The sequence below is a fragment of the Oncorhynchus clarkii genome, chromosome 28 (genome assembly GCF_045791955.1).
Source record: "Oncorhynchus clarkii lewisi isolate Uvic-CL-2024 chromosome 28, UVic_Ocla_1.0, whole genome shotgun sequence".
NCBI lineage: Eukaryota > Metazoa > Chordata > Actinopteri > Salmoniformes > Salmonidae > Oncorhynchus > Oncorhynchus clarkii.
Window position 1 is genome coordinate 24549795 of NC_092174.1, and position 19503 is coordinate 24569297.

A 19503-nucleotide genomic window follows, 5' to 3' on the forward strand; every position below is an offset into this window, starting at 1 on the left:
TCACAAAAACAAAAAACAGGGTTGATGTGTTACGCTCGATCCGCTCAGTTTTCCACTACAAAACACCAGAAAATGGACAGAAAGTGTAGAACCAGCTCAACTGCTTTACACTAAGATTTGACTATTAGATACGGATGATCAATACAGAAGTGGTCCGATGAAGCTGATGCTAAGCTACAGGACTGTTTTGCTTGCACAGACTGGAATATATTTCCGGATTCATCCGATGGTATTGAGGAGTTTACCACATCATTCACGTCTTCGTTAATAAGTACATTGACGACGTTGTCCCCAAAGTGCATATCCAAACAAGAAGTAATGGATTACAGGCAACATCCGCACTGAGCTAAAGGCTAGAGCTTCCGCTTTCAAGGAGCAGGACACTAATCCAGATGCTTATAATATCTCTCCTACGTGAGAATGCTGTTCATTGACTACAGCTCAGCGTTTAACACCATAGTGCCCTCCAAGCTCATCAGTAAGCTAAGGACCCTGGGACTGAACACCTCAATTTGCAACTAGATCCTTGACTTCCTGACGGGCCGCCATGAGGTGGTGAGGTTAGGCAACAACACATTCGCCTTGCTGACCCTCAACACCAGTGTCCCTTAGGTGTGCGTGCTCAGTCCCCTCCTGTACTCCCTGTTCACCTCCCACTGTGTGGCCACACACATCTCCAACACCATCATTACATTTGCCAACGACATGAGGTGGTAGGCTTGATCACAGACGACAATGAAGCAGCCTATAGGGAGGAAGACAAGAGACCTGGCAGTGTGGTGCCAGAACAACAACATCTCTCAACACGCGTAAGACAAAGGAGCTTATCGTGGACTACAGGAACGGAGGGCCGAATACTCCCCCATTCACATCAACGGGCTGTGGTAGAGCGGGTCGAGAGCTTCAAGTTCCTCTGTGTCCACATCACTAAGGGCCTATCATGGTCCAAAAACACCAACACAGTCGTGAAGAGGGCACAACAATGCCTCTTCCCCCTCAGGAAGCTGAAGAAATTTGGAATGGACCTCAAATCCTCTACAAAGTTCTCTGTATCCAACCAAGGAGCTACAGAGGGTATACGGCCCAGTACATCACTGTAGCCGAACTCCCTGCCATCCAGGACCTCTATACCAAGCGGTGTCAGAAGGCCATAAAAAGTTGTCAAGACTCCAGCGAAGTCAAGTCTGGGACCAAAAGGCACATGAACAGCTTCTACTCCCCTAACCATAAGACTGCTGAAAAGTTAATCAAATGGCTACCCTGAGAATGTACATTGACCCCCTTCATTATGTATTTCTTTATCTTAATTGTTTAGCACCGACTCCCTTGCTCTGACTCTATGCACACTCACTAGACTCTACCCACACACTCACACATACTACACTAAAACTCCCGCACGCACGTGCGCACACACACACACACACACTCACTCACACTCTCTCTCTACATATGCTGCTGCTACACTGGTTATTATATGTCCTGATTACCTAGTCTCTTTTACCCTACCCACATGTACAAACTGTATTACCTCAACTACCTCGTACCCCGGCACATTGACACGGTACTGATACTGCTTGTATATAGCCTCATTGTTTTTGCGTTAATATTTTATACTTTTTTTAAAGCAAATATTTGTCTTACTTTTTAACTCTGCACTGCTGGGATTGGGCATAAGCGTTTCACTGTAAAGTCTACATCTATTGTATTCGGCGCATGTGAGCAATAAAATTGTATTTGATTTGATGTTCAATGTTTCTTTTGAAAAATATGTAAAAATGAATAGTTTCACCATGCTTTACAATGATGGTAAAAACTTTGAGAAACGTTAGCGTTAAGGGGCTTAAAGTCAGAGGATGCTTAGAGGGACTGAATTTTGGCACTTTAGCAAGTCTTTATTCGTCTTATAATCTGATTTATTGAATTTTCCATGTGGTCTATGTTAAAAGACACTTCATTTAATATAGAAGGCTTTTAAAATTCAACATTTGTGCACAGTTTCAACTTAAAATAGCAAAGGGACACGACCAAACTGTGACACTAGGGTAGAGTTGAACATAGCCTCACAGCCTGGGCTTCCGAGGCTAAATTTAACATAATCAAGTCATACAATGTTGAAAGGGAAGTTCAACCTCCAGGTCTGCTACTATGCCAGAGGACAAGGCTGCTTTGTCTGAGGAGCCCTTCCTTGATACAATATGTCTAGTCCTTTTCTCCACACATGACCTAAGACATGCAAGGAATACCCTCACCCCTCAGACAGAAAACCAGTCTCAGGCATGCAAGGAATACCATCACCCCTCAGACAGAAAACCAGTCTCAGGCATGCAAGAAATACCATCACCCCTCAGAAAACCAATCTCGCAAGGACACCACATACAATCTATTCCAGCCCTAACAAAGTAAACTCGTCACTCAAAAAATTATTAGCTATGGTCTGTGAAACTATGTTCTTATGGGATGCCAAAGAAATCAGCTTCAACATAGAGTAAATAGTAGGCAGCTGCCTGCCACTGGGTTATTAACTTGTCAGGCAACGCTCACATTTGGGTGTGAGAGTAGGTGCACGTGTATGACCGGTTATACTGGAAGTTTAGTCTTGTTCCCAGGTGTGATATTATCAGCACTGGCACGGGAAGATTTTTTTTTTTTTTTACAACTCAGTCCTTTACTCCTTTCAGTTTTAAATCTCAAAGTAGCTGGGAAATATTCTGACACCCATTGCGTGAAACAGCAACATGGCCAGCTGTAGCCCAATAGGCAACACTATTCACACCATGCTAACAATTATGGTCTAGAGCAGGAAGTCCAGATTTAAGCTTATGATCCCAGATTCAGCTTAGTTGAAAATTGAAGTCTCCCTTGTGCATGTGCTCGTGAGAAATATTTTAAGACTATTATTCTGGATTCAATTACTGTGATCATGTTCCTGGGCATCAATGCCAGATAATACCCTACAGTGTTTTTTTCCTCTCTCAATGTGTTAACTGCAATAGTGTCCACCAGAGACCCTTTCCTCAGTCAGCCAGTGTAGGGGACTTCTAGTTTTGCGCTCAGTGGGCATTTCATGCAATGAGAAGAATTTCAAAGGAACTTGGATGACCTTAGGATTTCACTTCCGAAATGCCCTGGTTCCTATACCGTCGCATTAGTCCTACATGCCAAATTCTGGCATTTCAGTAAACTGGTTGAGACAAGAATCAGAAAGTCAAGTTTGTGGTAAAATAAAGGTTTAAATGTAAAAAACAAAAACCAGGTTCAGCAAATGCAGCTTCTACCAAATCAGGTGCCATAACAGTATATCAGGACAAAAAAAAAGGATAAAACTCCTTCATGAGTCTTACAGGAACGCTACAATTGGCAAGACAGAGCCGAATGTAAAAGACAGTGTTTGGAGCCAGACATCTAAAGAATGTACCAGACAACATGATCCAGGAATGTGTCAATCTGGAGACAGAAACATTGCCATTTAAATACACTTCCTAGTTTGTTAACATTGAAACAGTACATAGTTTAAAAGGCAGGTCAACATACAAAGTACACAAACTAGCCATAGGTTTTATTAAGAAAGTGACACATGCCACCCAGCCCTAGTCTTCAGTGTCAATATGTTCTTTAGAGCATTTCAGTTCAACAGACTGCAGGGAAAGAGACCAAATGAGGACTTAGTTACGTTACAAATACTCCCCACTAGAAAACAACCAACACGAGAGGGGAAAGACCATACCCTGTCAGACATTCTCCCCCCCCCCCCCCCCCCCCCCCCCCCATATGTTAACACCAGATTTAATTCCATGTTAAGTTGACCAGCCAACTTTAAGCTACATAAAAATGCAAGGTTAGAATCATTTCAGTGGAAAATAAAAATGACAAATACAGTACTAGTTTGACTTTTCAGCCATTTAAAAAATAAAAAATTTAAAAAAAAGAGGGTGAGGGGAAGGGGACTAAGTCCAGAGAGCAGTGAATCTCATTGGGTCTAATAGTCCACAGGTTCATCTCCCTCCTCGCTGAGCAAACAGGTGCGGATCAGAGCCTCCGTCACGGCATACGGGTCGCAGTTGGCCGACGGGCGGCGGTCCTCAAAGTAGCCCTTCTTCTCCTGGCCCACGGTGCGAGGGATGCGGATACTGGCGCCACGGTTGGCTACGCCAGCAGAGAACTCGTGGATGTTGGAGGTTTCATGGTGGCCGGTGAGGCGACGGGCGTTGTCAAGCCCCCCTTTAGGGTCGTAGGCGCGGATGTGGTAGCTATGCCTCTTCCCCAGCCTCTCAATGGACTCCTCAATGGCCCTGAGCAGAAAAGATAATTAAATTAAAACACAGAAAAGTAGACAGGTGGGTCAGCACCATTTGCATTACATAGAGAACATTCAAGTAAGTCTGGCTTAATTCAACATCCAAAAGACATACAGATTGGGTGCTCGTGAACAAACGATGCATGCCAATTTCTCATTAAACCTTGCATGAATGCATCTTGATATGAGCCAGTACTCACTTTAACCCGCCTTCTTCCCGCATCTCTTTGGTGCTGAAATTGGTGTGGCAGCCAGCACCGTTCCAGTTCCCAGGGATAGGCTTGGGGTCAAATGAGGCCACCACGCCAAAGTCCTCACACACCCGGTGGAGGATGAAGCGAGCCACCCAGAGGTGATCACCCATGGTGATGCCTTCACAAGGACCAACCTGGAACTCCCACTAAAAATGGACAAAACAAGTGTTTGAGTGCGTCAGTCTTTTGAGTCAGACTTTTCTATTGGCGGATCCTATGCAATCACAGAAACGCCAAATTTTAAAACAGTATTTGACCTTACCTGTGCAGGCATTACTTCAGCATTGGTGCCACAGATCATGACCCCAGCATACAGACAGGCTCTATAGTGGGCTTCCACAATATCTCTACCATAGGCCTTGTCAGATCCCACTCCACAATAATAGGGACCTATAGAGAAACATGGTTAGATAACAATTCAGATATTTAACAAACTAATGCATCTGCTGCGAGAGCAAGTTGTATAAGGTCAGTCAAAGGTCACTATGATAGGTTTTTACCTTGTGGGCCAGGGAAGCCGTTGTTGGGCCAGCCAAATGGGTGTCCATCAGTGCCTAGGATTGTGTACTCTTGCTCCATGCCAAACCAAGGGACCTGGTTCTCAACCAGGTCCATGACTTTCTTACAAGTCAAACGAAGGTTGGTTTCTGTTAAATAAATGTACCCATATTAGACACAAAAGCAAAAAAATTACAATAAATAAAAGTAACCTTAACAAGACCGAGGCACACCAATAATTCTAGGTTACCTGCAGGCTTGTGGTTGTACTTCAGCACTTCACACAATACCAATTTGTTGGGGTCTTTGCGGAAGGGATCTCTGAACATTGCAGAAGGAATCAAATACATATCACTGTTTGAGCCCTCAGACTGGTAGGTGCTGGAGCCATCAAAGTTCCATTCCGGCAGTTCTAAAGAATCAAAGCAAGTTATTTAGTTAACGCATGTCAGTCAAAACAACTAGGCAGGCTACAAAATAAATTATGCCTACAACCCCCAGAACTCAAATGCCAACCAACAAAGAAAAAAGTAAAGTAAACCCTTCCGTTCTAATTATTACATACCTTCGATGCTCTTGGGCTCCGAATCCAGCGTTCTGGTTTTGCAGCGGAGTCCCTCTCCGGTTCCATCGATCCAGACATACATGACTTGGACTTTGTCTCCCTGAGGGAGTTCCATGTACTGCTGTTTAACAGCCTTACTTAGTTCGGCGCTGGCGGACATAGCCATCTTGTTTGTTATAAAACACCTAAGAAATGACGAAAAGACAACAGGCACGATGAGACTACATCAAAGCAGCCGCTTACTTGACCAGCATTGATTTGTTTGAATAAACATGTTGCATAACAGCGCGTTCGGAGACAGGGTTGTGTATTGTTCCAAAACGAATCAAAGCACGCACGCGAAGATAGCCATTTTCTTTAGTGTAAATCCATGTCAGAGCTAAAACAGCTGTTAGCACCACTTCAAGTAGAGCAAGTCTGACAAAGATAAGTCAATGTCTGCCATATTGATCACATATTACCATTCCTAGATTGTTAGGCTGTGAACCACCATAATCCATGTTGTACTAATTAACACATTTCCCAACAATAATATTTTATCATCAACCTCCTTTATTACCCAATGAAACTGACTACCTCTTGGGTCTTCTGGGGATTGCAGAAACACCACCCACTGTAGTCATGGCTACACACTATTGCAATTCTAATATTACATCGCACATTTCCTTCAATTTACAGAACAATTAACCTAACACAACATCATAGAGAGGATATCAATACATTAGGAAAGACACCACAAACTTCACTTAATCTGACAAAAAAAAAATAAGCATTTCCATATCAGGAAAAAGTGACCAAACAAGGTGTCATGTACTTCTCTGGAACGGGAAATAACTTGGCTACAATAGAATAGCTGAAGTAAAAAAAGGTAGGTTATACTATATCATAAGGAATAAATAGAAAATTACCTGGAAATACGAGAAATTTTAAATAAAATTTAAAGGACTGGCAAGTCCAATATAATGTCAAAAAATATCCCGATAGTTGTTCTCTCATTCTAGCTTCGACTTCTTGTTTCAGTTCAATTTATAACAAGAGAGTTGGAGCTCGGAGTCTTTGATTGGTCAGAGAAAAACACGATTTGTTTATTCCAAAGTGAGTGACAGCACACCCGGCTCGATCATTGGACAGGGTTCGAGTCGCAACGCCCTCTAGTATGGTTAAAAAGCATTGCGTGTCATTTTGTGTGACTGATACAATGTATCCAGTACGGTACAGTTAATACAATAACCAGTGTAGGCTATTTAGTACCTACACCATTACAAAGAGCAGAAAACTTTAGGTTACAAAGTACTACAATAGATAGAAATATATGCATATTTAAAGCCAATCGAGATTTGATGGGAGATAGACCTAAATTCCATCTCAGGGAAAATAAAACTCCCTCAAAAAGCCTCATCATTTCTGTTGATGTAATGATGAGGCTTTTTGAGGGACTTTAAAAAAAAAATAGTTGACAGGAGCTATATTCCCAACGCCACCCTGTGGTACAAATAGGCTATTGATGTACTGAGAAACCAATAGTCAAGGCCTATAATTACAAATAACTGAATACCAATTACATTTATCTAGTTTCTCAGCTTAGAAAATATTACATTTGATGAAGAGCCTTTGTATGCTATAGAAATCATTCACATTAGCATTTGTAGGTAAATGTTTCTCATTTCTGGAACATTGATCAAATAAGAGGTCTGCACAATTAATTAACTACTACTACAGGACCTTCATTTCTGTATTATTCTGAAGTAGGCTATATCATGGTCACTGTAGAGTAGCAGAAACATTTTCTTTGGCCTTGGGGTATTGGTTTTCCATGAGGGGAGAGAAGGATGACTAGACTACAGTAGGCTACAACGTGAGAGATGGTGTCAAGACATTCCAATTTCACTCAACAATGATACATTTGGAACATTTGCCGTTTATGACATCACTTCAAGAATGCAAAACTTGTGAAAAGACTTTGCTGTAAAAAACATTACTAATGGTGTTCCTATAGGCCTAACTTTTATTTCTAAATGCACTATGTAATATGGACTACTTAACTACTTAATCTTACCAGAACGTCATTGATCAGGCCTTTTGTAAGTTTAAGACGACACACATCTCAAATGACACAAAGAACAGGTGTGTAGCTATGACGGATGCACGTTTTAACTCTGTGTGTACTAGCTTAGATACATCAAATTTGAATTTCAAATGAAAATGTAACATTTAATTTAAGAAAATTGTCTTTCACTTTCTGTGGTCTACTTTTAGGAAGACAATGTGATAAAGCACTTGCGGACCTTATCAAAGATTACAATGTTTTGAATGTCTTCAATACATTTGAATTTGCCAGTATGGACACATTTCTTCAGTTAAATCAGTAGCTACCATTGTTGATTCTGTATATCTTGGATTCACTTATTTCTCATGTATATCTTGGCCTAGGTGTTTGGTCAGACTCCGTTATGTGTTCTATCCTAAAACAATTGGTACTTGTGTCCTCAAATTCCATGCATCCAGGTAACCAAAGCATCTTTGACAAGACAATTACTTACTCACACTGATTTATGTTTATAAAACAATCAAATGATCAACAAGATTCCCATATTCAAGCTGATGAGTCAAATTGCTACTGAGTGGCCTGTCATTCATTGCAGGATGTGAGAAGAGGTGGGTTCCTGGTATGACAGATCGTATCGGTTTGTTTACTTCAAAACAGACAGCTGTATCACTACTACTTTTTGTGTAAAGAGTTCCTGCAGTTTTCACATGACAAGCTGAAAGTAAATATGTTTGGAGTAGAATGTTAAATAGGTTGTCATCTTGACACGTTGCAAGATTGTGCTTTTTTCCTGATTAAAAGAATGTTCGAAAATATTGAATATTCATTAGGCCCTAATCTATGGATTTCACATGACTGGGAAGGGGCACAGGCATGGATGGGCATGGGAGGGCATAGGCCCACCCACTGGTGAGCCAGGCCCAGCCAATCAGAATGATTACTTACTCACAAAAGGGTTTTAATCCAGACAGAAATACTCCTCAAAGTTTCTTCAGCTGTCCAGGTGGCTGGTCTCACACGATCCCACAGGTGAAGCCGGATGTGGCGATCCTGGGGTGGCATGGTTACACGTGGTCTGAGGTTGTGAGGCCGGTTGGACGTACTGCCAAATTCTCTAAAACAACGTTGGAGTCGGCTTATGGTAGAGAAATTAACATAAAATTATCTGGCAACAGCTCTGGTGGACATTCGTTCAGTCAGCATGCCAATTGCACACTCCCTCAAAACTTGAGACAATTGTGGCATTGTGTTGTGTGACAAAACTGCAGATTTTTAGAGTGGCCTTTTATTGTCCCCAGCACAAGATACACTTGTGTAATGATCATGTGGTTTATTCAGCTTCTTGATATGCCACTCTTGTCAGGTGGATGGATTATCTTGGCAAAGGAGAAATGCTCACTTATAGGGATGTAAACACATTTGTGCACAAAATTTGAGAGAAATAAGCTTTTTTCATACGGACAATTTCTGTGATATTTTATGTCAGCTCATGAAGTATTGGTCCAACACTTTACATGTTGCATTTATATTTTTGTTCAGTGTATTTTGTCTTCTCACCTGTCCATTGTGTTTTTCCCTTGTCAGATGAACTGAAGTGGACATTTGCAGACCAGTGTCTGCTGAAGAGATGCCTGGGCAGTGTGAGAGGGATGAGGCGCTTCTGTTCTTTTGTCAAAGGCACTCATGGTATGTATTTTTATTGTCTCAGATGATTTAGGTTTTAGAAACTACTTCACAATCTTTTATGGCCTTGAAAAGTATACATTTGTGTTCATACAGTTTTTAATCACTTTAGTGCAATTTTCACAAGTATGTGGTACATTTTCACAACTCTTAGTACAAAACTCAAAAGGATTTCCCCAGGTGCATGAACAATGAGAATATTTACCACGATTCCGATGAGAACCTTAAGCCAAATGCTCAAGACAGGCTTGTTGCAAACTAGCTCCTGCTAAACATTGTTTGTTTCATTTCTTTAAATTGTGAAATATGTCTTCAATGATCACACATGGGATCAAATTATGGAAATGTGATGTTCAGTCAGTTTTAACGGGTAGTGAAAATGTATTGTCTAATGTGAAATCTGTCACGAATCCCGTTTCCTGAGTCTGTTTTTTGCCTATGTTCTGTCCTGGAGAGTTTTTGTCCGGCGTCCTGGAACGCACCCTGTCTGGTTGCCGGGCAATGTAGCCAGTTGGGGTTTCTGATTACCCGCGCCTGTATCCCATCAGCTATCTGCACACCTGGTCCTGATCATCATCTCTCCTCTTCATAAGCCCGGACCTGACACCCATTCCCTGCCGGATCGTTAGCCATGAACAGTATGTTGTGCCAGAGAATCAGCCTCAAGTTGGATAGAATTTGTTATGTTGTTTGTTACGTATTGCTTGCCTTGAACTTACCGCCGTTTGTTCTGTCTTCAGTTACTCACCCGGATCATTTACCCCGTTCCCGCCTGGTCGTCGGAGGATTCCGCTTCCCCATTGGATCCACCTATTTACTCCAATCAACTCACCACCGCTACCCGCTACGCCACCTGGATATATCTACCCATTCACTTGTAAATAAATACTCACCTTCTTCCTCCTCTCCTTGTCCTGGTCTGCTTCTGGGTTCGATTTTGAAGAAACGTGAGAAAAACAGTAATGTACTGTAATTTACAGTGCCGTAGCATGCTACAGTCAAAGGGAACTTTTTAAACATGTATCTTACATTTTTTGCTATTGGAATAATTAATTGTTAAAATAACTAATTTGAGACGATATCATTATGTTGTGTTTTGGTGATAAAACCAATGTGCTTATTATATTTAAATGGTTTTGAATGTAAAACTGGCTGCCTTACAAGTGTTACCAGTTTGGTGTTTTATACTAAGATACACATACTTGTGAAAATAGTACCAAAGCGATAAAATAAAATAAATAACCTGAGATAAGAAGTTACTGAAATGTATGTGGGAGTAGCCCTTTGTGTGTGTGTGTGTCTGCATGGGTGGGTGTGTGTCTCGTGTACCTGAAGGAGAGGAGCGGGTGACGTTCACTGTGAGAGTGCAGTGATCGACTGGCAGCAGGTTGAGACAAAGAGAAACCGCTACCAGGCCCTGCTCACTGTCATCAGGACTGTCCACCTCACGGAGGGCTCCAGCATCGTGACCACCTGTTGCATCCCTGCTGGTAACACAGGAGGGTCTGCGTCCCAAATGGCACTTTATCCCTTTATTGTGCACAACCTTTGACCAAATACCTATGGGCCTTGGTCAAAAGTAATACTTTGAATAGGGTTCCATTTGGGATGTGTACAGGGGTTAGCCTAGTGGCAAGATGGAGGGCAGAAGCAAGAGGAGGAAGTGGGAGCTCAAAGATAAGTACCAGTACTCTTCTCCTCAGAAAGTTGAGTTCTGTTACCTTTGGGTCCAGCACTGGCCCCCTCCCAGTCCTGCCCATCCTCCCATCCAAGAGCCTGCCCAGCCTGGGCAGCAAGAGCAGTGATCCCATAATCCCCCCTCCCGCCTGTATGGAGACCCCGATCTGCCACCTTCCTTCTGGAAATATGATGCCCTGGATGTACATGGCCAAGCTGGAATTATACCAGGTGGGTGTTACTGACTGCAGTATGTGCTTGACCGCAAAGTGATAACATGGACAGTCGTGTATTTTCTGTACTTTTTCCTCACCCCTTGATTACAAACTCATGTATACAGTGTCAGTACAAGGTTATCCCTTTCTGGGTTTTTTTTTGTAGGTCCCACCTACAATGCATTTCTGGATAAAGACAAACTAACTTCTAATCTGATTTTTAGAATAGAGGAATTTGGAAACAGCTATGCCAGATCGTCTTGTAGTTTTACTCCTCTGTTGATTTCTCTCAGTTCACTCAGAATGAGGTCACGGGGAAAGTGAGTCGTGGAGTGACAGCGCCCTCTAGTGCTCCCACTGCTCCAGAGCAGCAGGTGAGAACGACGAGGGGGGCTCTGGCTCACTGGCAGGCCTGTACTGAGCCTCTCTCACTGAGGAGACCTGAGCCCTGCTGCCCTTAGAGGACGTCGGGATGGAAGGCTTAGTCCACCTGCACTACAAGAATACCAGTAAGAAAATAATGAGTGCCATTTGGTTGTAGTAGAAGTACTCTATGGACAAAAGTTGTACCGAATAATGCAAGGATGCGACAGAAAGTTGTAATTGTGGATGTTCTTCTCAGATCTGTACGACCTTCCATTTCAAACCTTGGCTTAGAATTACCCCAAGATGGCTGTGGAGGAGATCAGTAAAACTCAGTCTCCACTGTGACTGGAAGCCAGTACAGGGTATGACAGAAATTACATTAAAACTTTTCCTATCAGATTCAATGATAAGTCAATGAAACATACCATACTGTAAAAATGTGTCCTTTAGAGAAGCCAGTGGTGACATCCACCAGTAGTCCTGTTAAGAAGGACCACAGCTTTGCCCAAAGATAATCTATGAGACCAAGGTATTTAAGGAAGATGAAAAGTCCCACCAACCTGGACTTCTTCAAGCGTTGCCTGAAGGCCTATGATGCTCATGGAGCTCTGAAGTTCTACCAAGAGGTGGACAAGTTGCAGAACAGACCACCTTCAACAGCATTGTGGCCCGCTTCTTCAGATGATCAGACCTTGGTAACCAGTGGTGGAAAATGTACCCAAATGTCCTACTTGAGTAAAAGTAAACATACTTTAATAAAAAATGACTCAAATAAAAGTTAAATCACCCATTAAAATACTACTTGAGTAAAAGTCTAAAAGTATTTGGTTTTAAATATACTTAATTTGAAAAGTAAACGTAATTACTAAAATATACTTAAGTATCAAAAGTAAAAGTATGTTTAAATTCCTTTTATTGGGGTGGCAGGTAGCCTAGTGGTTAGAGGATAGGGCCAGTAACCAAAAGGCTGCTAGATCAAATCCCTGAGCTGACAAGGTAAAAAAAAAAAAAGTGTCCTTCTGCCCCTGAACAAGGCAGTTAACTCACTGTTCCCCAGTAGGCTGTTGTTGTAAATAACAATTTATTCTTAACTGACTTAAATAAAGGTTACATTTAAAAAAAAAAAAAATTGAGCAAACCAGACAGCATCATTTTCTTGTTTTTTAAATGTATGGATAGCCAGGGGCACACGCCAACACTCAGTCAATATTTACAAACAAAGCATGTGTGTTTGGAGAGTCTGCCAGATCAGAGGCAGTGGGAATGACCAGGCATGTTCTCTTGATAAGTACATGAATGGACCATTTTCCTGTCCTGCTAAACATTCAACATTTAACAAGTACTTTTGGGTGTCAGGCGAATTGTATGGAGTAAAAAAGTACATTATGTTCTTTAAGAGTGTAGTGAACTAATAGTCAAAAATATAAATAGTAATGTACAGATACCCCAAAAAACTACTTTTTACTTAAGTACTGTACTGTTGGTAACCACACTGAATAGATAATATAATAGTTTCCCCTCTGACAAGGAAATTCATTTCCTGCCTTATAAATTCATGAATAATCACATTTGAATCAGATTTACTGCAGGCAATGTTGTCACTATGGGCATCACACTCACGCGTAAGATTCCCCTGTGTGCGCTGGAGTTAATGACATGCGCATGCCAATATAGTTAGCCTACTATTTTTAAGCAAGTGTAGGCCTACAACTGCTAAACACTCTCCATTGCTAACAAGTTTCAGTTCTCTTTGTAGATCCAGTATTTTTATTTTCAAAAGTTGCCAAAATGCTACGTCCATCCACTTATTGTATGTCAGTGTATTCGTAACAGCCTAGCCAGTACAAATGTATGTTAGATCAAACAAGCCTCACATAGCGATTTAGCAATTCTATTTGTTGACCAATTTCGAAACTCATTGACCTCCATACAAAAAAATCATAATTTCGTGGTTTTCCTTTCCTGCACAGATTTTGGACGGAGTAAACACTCATATCGCCTCTTCCTCTCTGGTATGGCCACACACCCGCAGATTTGGTCATTGTCAATGTATTGTTTAGCGAGATCTCATATTGGAAACGTATTCAGGTTTGATTGAGAAATGCCTATGAATATTGTGGCGTTATAATAGTCTACTTTGCCTTCAGATTCAGAAATTAGGTTTTAAATGATGTATTATGTTTGCCCTGCTTGTTGAGGCAATGGTTTTGCCGAAGGAGTGTTAAGAGGTTTTCTCCTTTCGGCAAAAATTCGTCATCTCCTCCATGATCCAGAAACAGATTAAGTGGTTGAGTAGCATAGAGATTCATCTTTGTATCAGTGCCATTATAGTGTGTCAGAGACAGACAATCTCCATTTTAAAGTAGTCAATTTTCTTCATTAGCTGATTGCTCCCAACTCATATCCCACCCAGTTGACTACTTTAAAAATGGTGGAAGCCCTCAATGGCAATGTACATGTTCAAACGGGATATAGCCATGGTGAGTCCTCAATCTCTCTCTCTCTCTCTCTGTATCAAGTGGTCGAGGAGTGTGTCAATTCTTTAGTAGACAAACGGAAGATGGTCCTCCATGACTCGATAGCCTCCTTTTGGCAAGGTAGACAAGTGAATCCTACTGCGGAAGAGTTTTGATATCTTGATATCCCTTTGTATCAGACGTAGGCTATTGTCAGAGAAAAGCATGCACACATTTAAAAACTATATTCTCCTTTGATTATATACAAAATGTCTTTCACAACTAACTTAATTTGTTTATCACTTTACAAATGTGTTGGATCCACCCCTGTAAAACATAATTTGCTAATTTCTTTACACGCCGTTTTCGTTCTTTCCTCGCTGCCTCTCCACGATTGCCATTGCCTTTTTTCCCCAAAAGGAGGCAAGAGAGGACGGAAGAGAAAGAACGCAGAAGTTGAGCAAATCTAATTGATAAAATAAATGTTTCTACTTGGCATTGCCACTTCTGTAAGTTCGGAAGGCAAGGAGAGAGTATTCGTATAAATAGATAATTCTCAGAAACTGCCACCAATTGTTTTTCTTCCAATTTAAAAAATACAAAAATACATATTAGGATCTGTACATTATTTCATAATCAGTTTTTTTTTTAAATCAGATGTGCATTTAACCAACATCTTCACAAAAGTAGCATTACTGCAACAGTTTGACATCCAATAAAGTAATAAACAAATTCATATTTCAAATAGTTTCAAAGATTTCATTATGGGAACAAAGGCCTGAGTTAAACATAACACTGAAAATATATATATTTCAAATGAAATTTTACAATTATAAAATGTAAAAAAATATATACTTTTCCCAATTTGAGCGTTTTACCTGTCTCGGTAATGAGAAGGCCAAGTGGGATAAAAGGGGTGTTTGAGAAGAAGAATCTCATTCTGAAGAGAATACATTTACTTAACTTGTGCTCATCTAAGGACTAATCCTTTACTCTAAAGATGCATCATGGGTGAATACAACTCTATTTAAAAAATGTAGTGGAGTTCACACAGGAGCTTGAAAGTGTTATGTAATGAGATGTGTCCACAGACACTGTACATAATAAGGCTTTTTTAAGGATAAGAGCCTGAGATAAGAATAGGAAAGCAAACTATCAACCAGGACCTTTCTGATGTTGCACAGTCTTGAAAAACACCCTGATATTTATAATACAATTCTACTAATGTTGGAGATGATTGTGGACTATAGGAAAAAGAGGACCGAGCACGCCCCCATTCTCATCGACGGGGCTGCAGTGGAGCAGGTTGAGAGCTTCAAGTTCCTTGGTGTCCACATCACCAACAAACTAACATGGTCCAAACATACCAAGACAGTCATGAAGAGGGCACCACAAAACCTATTCCCCCTCAGGAGACTGAAAATATTTGGCATGGGTCCTCAGATCCTCAAAAGGTTCTACAGCTGCATCATCGAGAGCATCACTGCCTGGTATGGCAACTGCTCGGCCTCCGACTGCAAGGCACTACAGAGGGTAGTACAGTACATCACTGGGGCCAAGCTTCCTGCCGTCCAGGACCTCTATACCAGGCGATGTCAGAGGAAGGCCCTAAAAATGGTCAAGGACTCCAGCCACCCTAGTCATAGACTGTTCTCTCTGCTACCGTACGGCAAGTGGGTACATCTAATCGAATGGCTAACCAGGCCATTTGCATTGCCCCCCTTTTACACCACTGCAACTCTCTGTTGCTATCATCTATGCATAGTCACTTTATTAACTCTACCAACATGTACATGTTACCTCAACTAACCGGTGACTGCGCACATTGACTCTGTATCGGTACTCCCCCTGTATATAGTCTCGATATTGATATTTTACTGCTGCTCTTTAATTAATTGTTTCTTTTATCTCTTCTTCGTATCCATATTTTTTTAAACTGCATAGTTGGTAATGGGCTCGTAAGTAAGCATTTCACTTTAAGGTCTACACCTGTTGTATTCGGCGCATGTGACTAATAAGACTTGATTTGATTTAATGGTGCAAAATGTATCTTCCAGACTTAGGGTCTATACTACTGCTGGCTATGCTACTGTTGGCATAAACCTGTCCATGTAAAATAAAACATTTTATTTCAAAGTCAGGAATGGTTGAATGGTGCTGGAATGGATAGCAGCCGTTTAATGGGCTCCTGACCAATTCTGTTAGTGTTTTTTTATTGTTGTTGCTGATCTTAACATTATGTACCAAAGAAAGTTTCTGCCATTGTTTCCTGTGACCGAAATAGCTTCTGGACATCAGAACAGTGATCAATAACCTCGATTTGGATGAAGATTTCTACTTCAATGAGTCGGAGGCGCAAGACGTACGACTCACACTGGACCAGGCCCTAATCCCAGATACTCGAGAGGCAGACGTGAGAGGCAGACGTGCAGGCACCCTACGTTGGCGAGTACATAAACCACCTCTACCCTCCATTCTATTGTCGAACGAACGATCACTGGAGAACAAACTGGATGAGCTCAGTTTGAGACTATTAATGGGACCTGAACTGCAATATCGTATGTTTTTCGGAGTCGATGGCTGAACAATGTACAGTACATCTAGCTGGTTTTTCTATGCATCGGTAGGTCAGAATGGCAGCACCGGGTAAGCTCAAGGCAGAGGTGTGCTTCTTAACAGCTGGTGCACAATCTCTAATATTAAGGAAGTCTCGAGGCTCTGCTCACCTGAGTTAGAATACCTCATGATAAGCTGTATTTACCAAATGAGTTCTCAGCTACACTCAGTGTACAAAATCTCTTTCCATGACAGACTGACCAGGTAAAAGCTATGATCCCTTATTGATGTCACGTGTTAAATCCAATTCAATCAGAAGGGGAGGAGACCAGTTAAAGAAATATTTTTCAGCCTTGAGGCATCGATTTTGTATGTGTGCCATTCAGAGGGAGAATTGGCAAGACAAAAGAGTTAGTGCTTTCACAGTATTCATACCCTTTGACTTATTCCACATTTTGTTTTGTTAGCCGGAATTCAAAATAAATCTAATACATTTCTCATCCATCTACACACAATTCCCCATAATGACAAAGAGAAAATGTTTAGAAATGTTTGCACATTTATTGAAAATTAAATAGAAATATATAATTTACATACGTTTTCACACCCCTGAGTCAATACTTTGTAGAAGACCTTTGGCAGCGATTACTGAGTAAGTCTATAAAGAGCTTTCCACACCTGGATTGTGCTACATTTAACCATTAGTATTTTCAAAATTCTTCAACCTCTGTCAAATTGGTTGATCATTGCTAGACAACCATTTCTTAGGTCTTGCCATGGATTTTCAAAGTAGATTGAAGTCTAATCTAACTCTGCCACTCAGGAACATTCACCGTCCTCTTAGTAAGCAACTCCATTGTAGATTTGTCCTTGTGTTTCAGGTTACTGTCCTGCTGAAAGTTGAATTCATCTCCCAGTGTCTGGTGGAATGCAGACAACCAGGTTTTCCTCTAGGATTTTGACTGTGCTTAGCTCCATTCCGTTTATTTATCTTGAAAATCTCCCCAGTCCTTAACGATTACAAGCATATCCATAACATGATGCAGTCACCACAATTATTTTTTTTCTCCACAATTTAGTGATATCCAATTGGTAGGTCTTGTCCTATCGCTGCAACTCCCCTACAGGCTCGGGAGAGGCGAAGGTTGAGAGCTATGCGTCCTCCGAAACACAACCCTGCCAACAACTCTGCCATGCCGCACTGCCATGCAGCTTCTTGACACACTGCTTGCTTAACCCGGAAGCCAGCTGAACCAATGTGTCAGAGGAAACACCATCCAGCTGGTGACCGAAGTCAGTTTGCAGGGGCCCGGCCTGCCACAAGGAGTCACTAGAGCGCGATGGGACAAGGAAATCCTGGCAGGCCAAACCCTCCCCTAACCCGGACGATGCTGGGCCAATTGTGGGTCACCCAGTCACAGCCTGGGATCGAACCTGGGTCGGTAGGGACGTTTCAGACCTCTATGCCACTCGGGAGGCCACATCAGCCACCACTATGCTTGAAAATATTGAGAGTGGTACTCAGTAATAATTTACGTTGGATTGGATTTGCCCCAAACATAACTTTTTGTCCTGAATATAAAGTGTTAGTTAATTTGCCATATTTTATGCAGTATTACTTTAGTGCCTTGTTTCAAACAATATGCATTTAAAAATATATTTTTTTTATTCTATACAGGCTTAATTCTTCTCACTCTTTCAATTTTGTTAATAGTGAAGAGTAACTAAAATGTTGTTGATCCATCCTCAGTTCTCCAATCACAGCCATTAAACTCTGTTTTAAAGCAACCATTGGCCTCATGGTGAAATCCCTGAGAGGTTTCCTTCTTCTTCAGCAATTGAGTTAGGAAAGACACCTGTATCGTTGCAGTGACTGCATATTCATACAGCATCCAAAGTGTAATAAATAACTTCACCATGCTCAAATGGATATTCAACGGCAGCTTTTGTTTGTATTTTATTTCCAGCTGCCAATAGGTTTCCTTCTTTGCAAGGCATTGGAAAACCTCCCTGGTCTTTGTAATAGAATCTGTGTTTGAAAGTCTGCTATACTGAGGGACCTTACATATGATTGTATGTGTGGGGTACAGAGATGAGGTAGTCATTTGAAAATCATGTTAAACACTATTATTGCACACAGAGTGGGTCCATGCAATGCATGTGACTTGTTTAGCCCATTGTTACTCCTGAGCTTATTTAGGCTTGCCATAAGTGTTTCAATACAACGTCAACAGTGAAGAGGCGACTCCGGGATGCTGGCCTTCTAGGCAGAGTTCCAAAGAAAAAGCCATATCTCAGACTGGCCAATAAAAAGAAACGATTATGATGGCCAAAAGAACACAGACACTGGACAGAGGAACTCTGCCTAGAAGGCCAGCATCCCGGAGTCGCGTCTTCACTGTTGACTTTGAGACTGGTGTTTTGCGGGTACTGTTAAATGAAGCTGCCAGTTGAGGACTTGTGAGGCGTTTGTTTCTCAAAGTACACACTAATGTACTTGTCCTCTTGCTCAGTTGTGCACCGGGGCCTCCCACTCCTCTTTCTATTCTGGTTAGAGACAGTTTGTGCTGTTCTGTGAAGGGAGAAGTACGTAACGTTGTACGAGATCTTCAGTTTCTTGGCAATTTCTCGCTTGGAATGGCCTTCATTTCTCAGAACAAGAATAGACTGACGAGTTTCAAAAGAAAGTTATTGGTTTCTTGCCATTTTGAGCCTGTACTCGAACCTGCAAATTCTGATGCTCCAGATACTCAACTAGTCTAAAGAAGGCTAGTTTTATTGCTTCTTTAATCAGGACACAGTTTTCAGCTGTGCTAACATAATTGCAAAAGGGTTTTCTAATGATCAATTAGCCTTTTAAAATTCTAAACTTGGATTAGCTAACACAACATG

The 19503-nt window shown here is 41.4% G+C and overlaps 1 protein-coding gene and 1 pseudogene across 1 annotated transcript; one reads left to right on the forward strand and one right to left on the reverse strand.

The window, feature by feature from the left end:
- Nucleotides 1-3541: 3541 nt before the first annotated feature.
- On the reverse strand, nucleotides 3542-6646 carry LOC139386487 (glutamine synthetase). Its single transcript, XM_071132055.1, has 7 exons — nucleotides 6520-6646; nucleotides 5612-5796; nucleotides 5297-5458; nucleotides 5049-5195; nucleotides 4811-4938; nucleotides 4495-4694; nucleotides 3542-4289 (listed from the first exon to the last, which is right to left on the reverse strand). Exons 2-7 carry the CDS (start codon nucleotides 5775-5777, stop codon nucleotides 3977-3979), a joined length of 1116 nt encoding a protein of 371 aa, XP_070988156.1. The 5' UTR covers nucleotides 5778-5796; nucleotides 6520-6646; the 3' UTR covers nucleotides 3542-3976.
- A 1889-nt stretch (nucleotides 6647-8535) lies between these two features.
- On the forward strand, nucleotides 8536-17831 carry LOC139386735 (regulator of G-protein signaling protein-like; annotated as a pseudogene).
- Nucleotides 17832-19503: the final 1672 nt, after the last annotated feature.

Coding starts and splice junctions, on each gene's coding strand:
- LOC139386487 (XM_071132055.1), bottom strand. CDS start 5,777: ATGGCTATGTCCGCCAGCGCCGAACTAAGTAAGGCTGTTAAACAGCAG. Junction 5,459..5,611: donor GGAGCCCAAGAGCATCGAAG/GTATGTAATAAT, acceptor TTGATTCTTTAG/AACTGCCGGAATGGAACTTT. Junction 4,290..4,494: donor CGGGAAGAAGGCGGGTTAAA/GTGAGTACTGGC, acceptor TTTTCTGCTCAG/GGCCATTGAGGAGTCCATTG.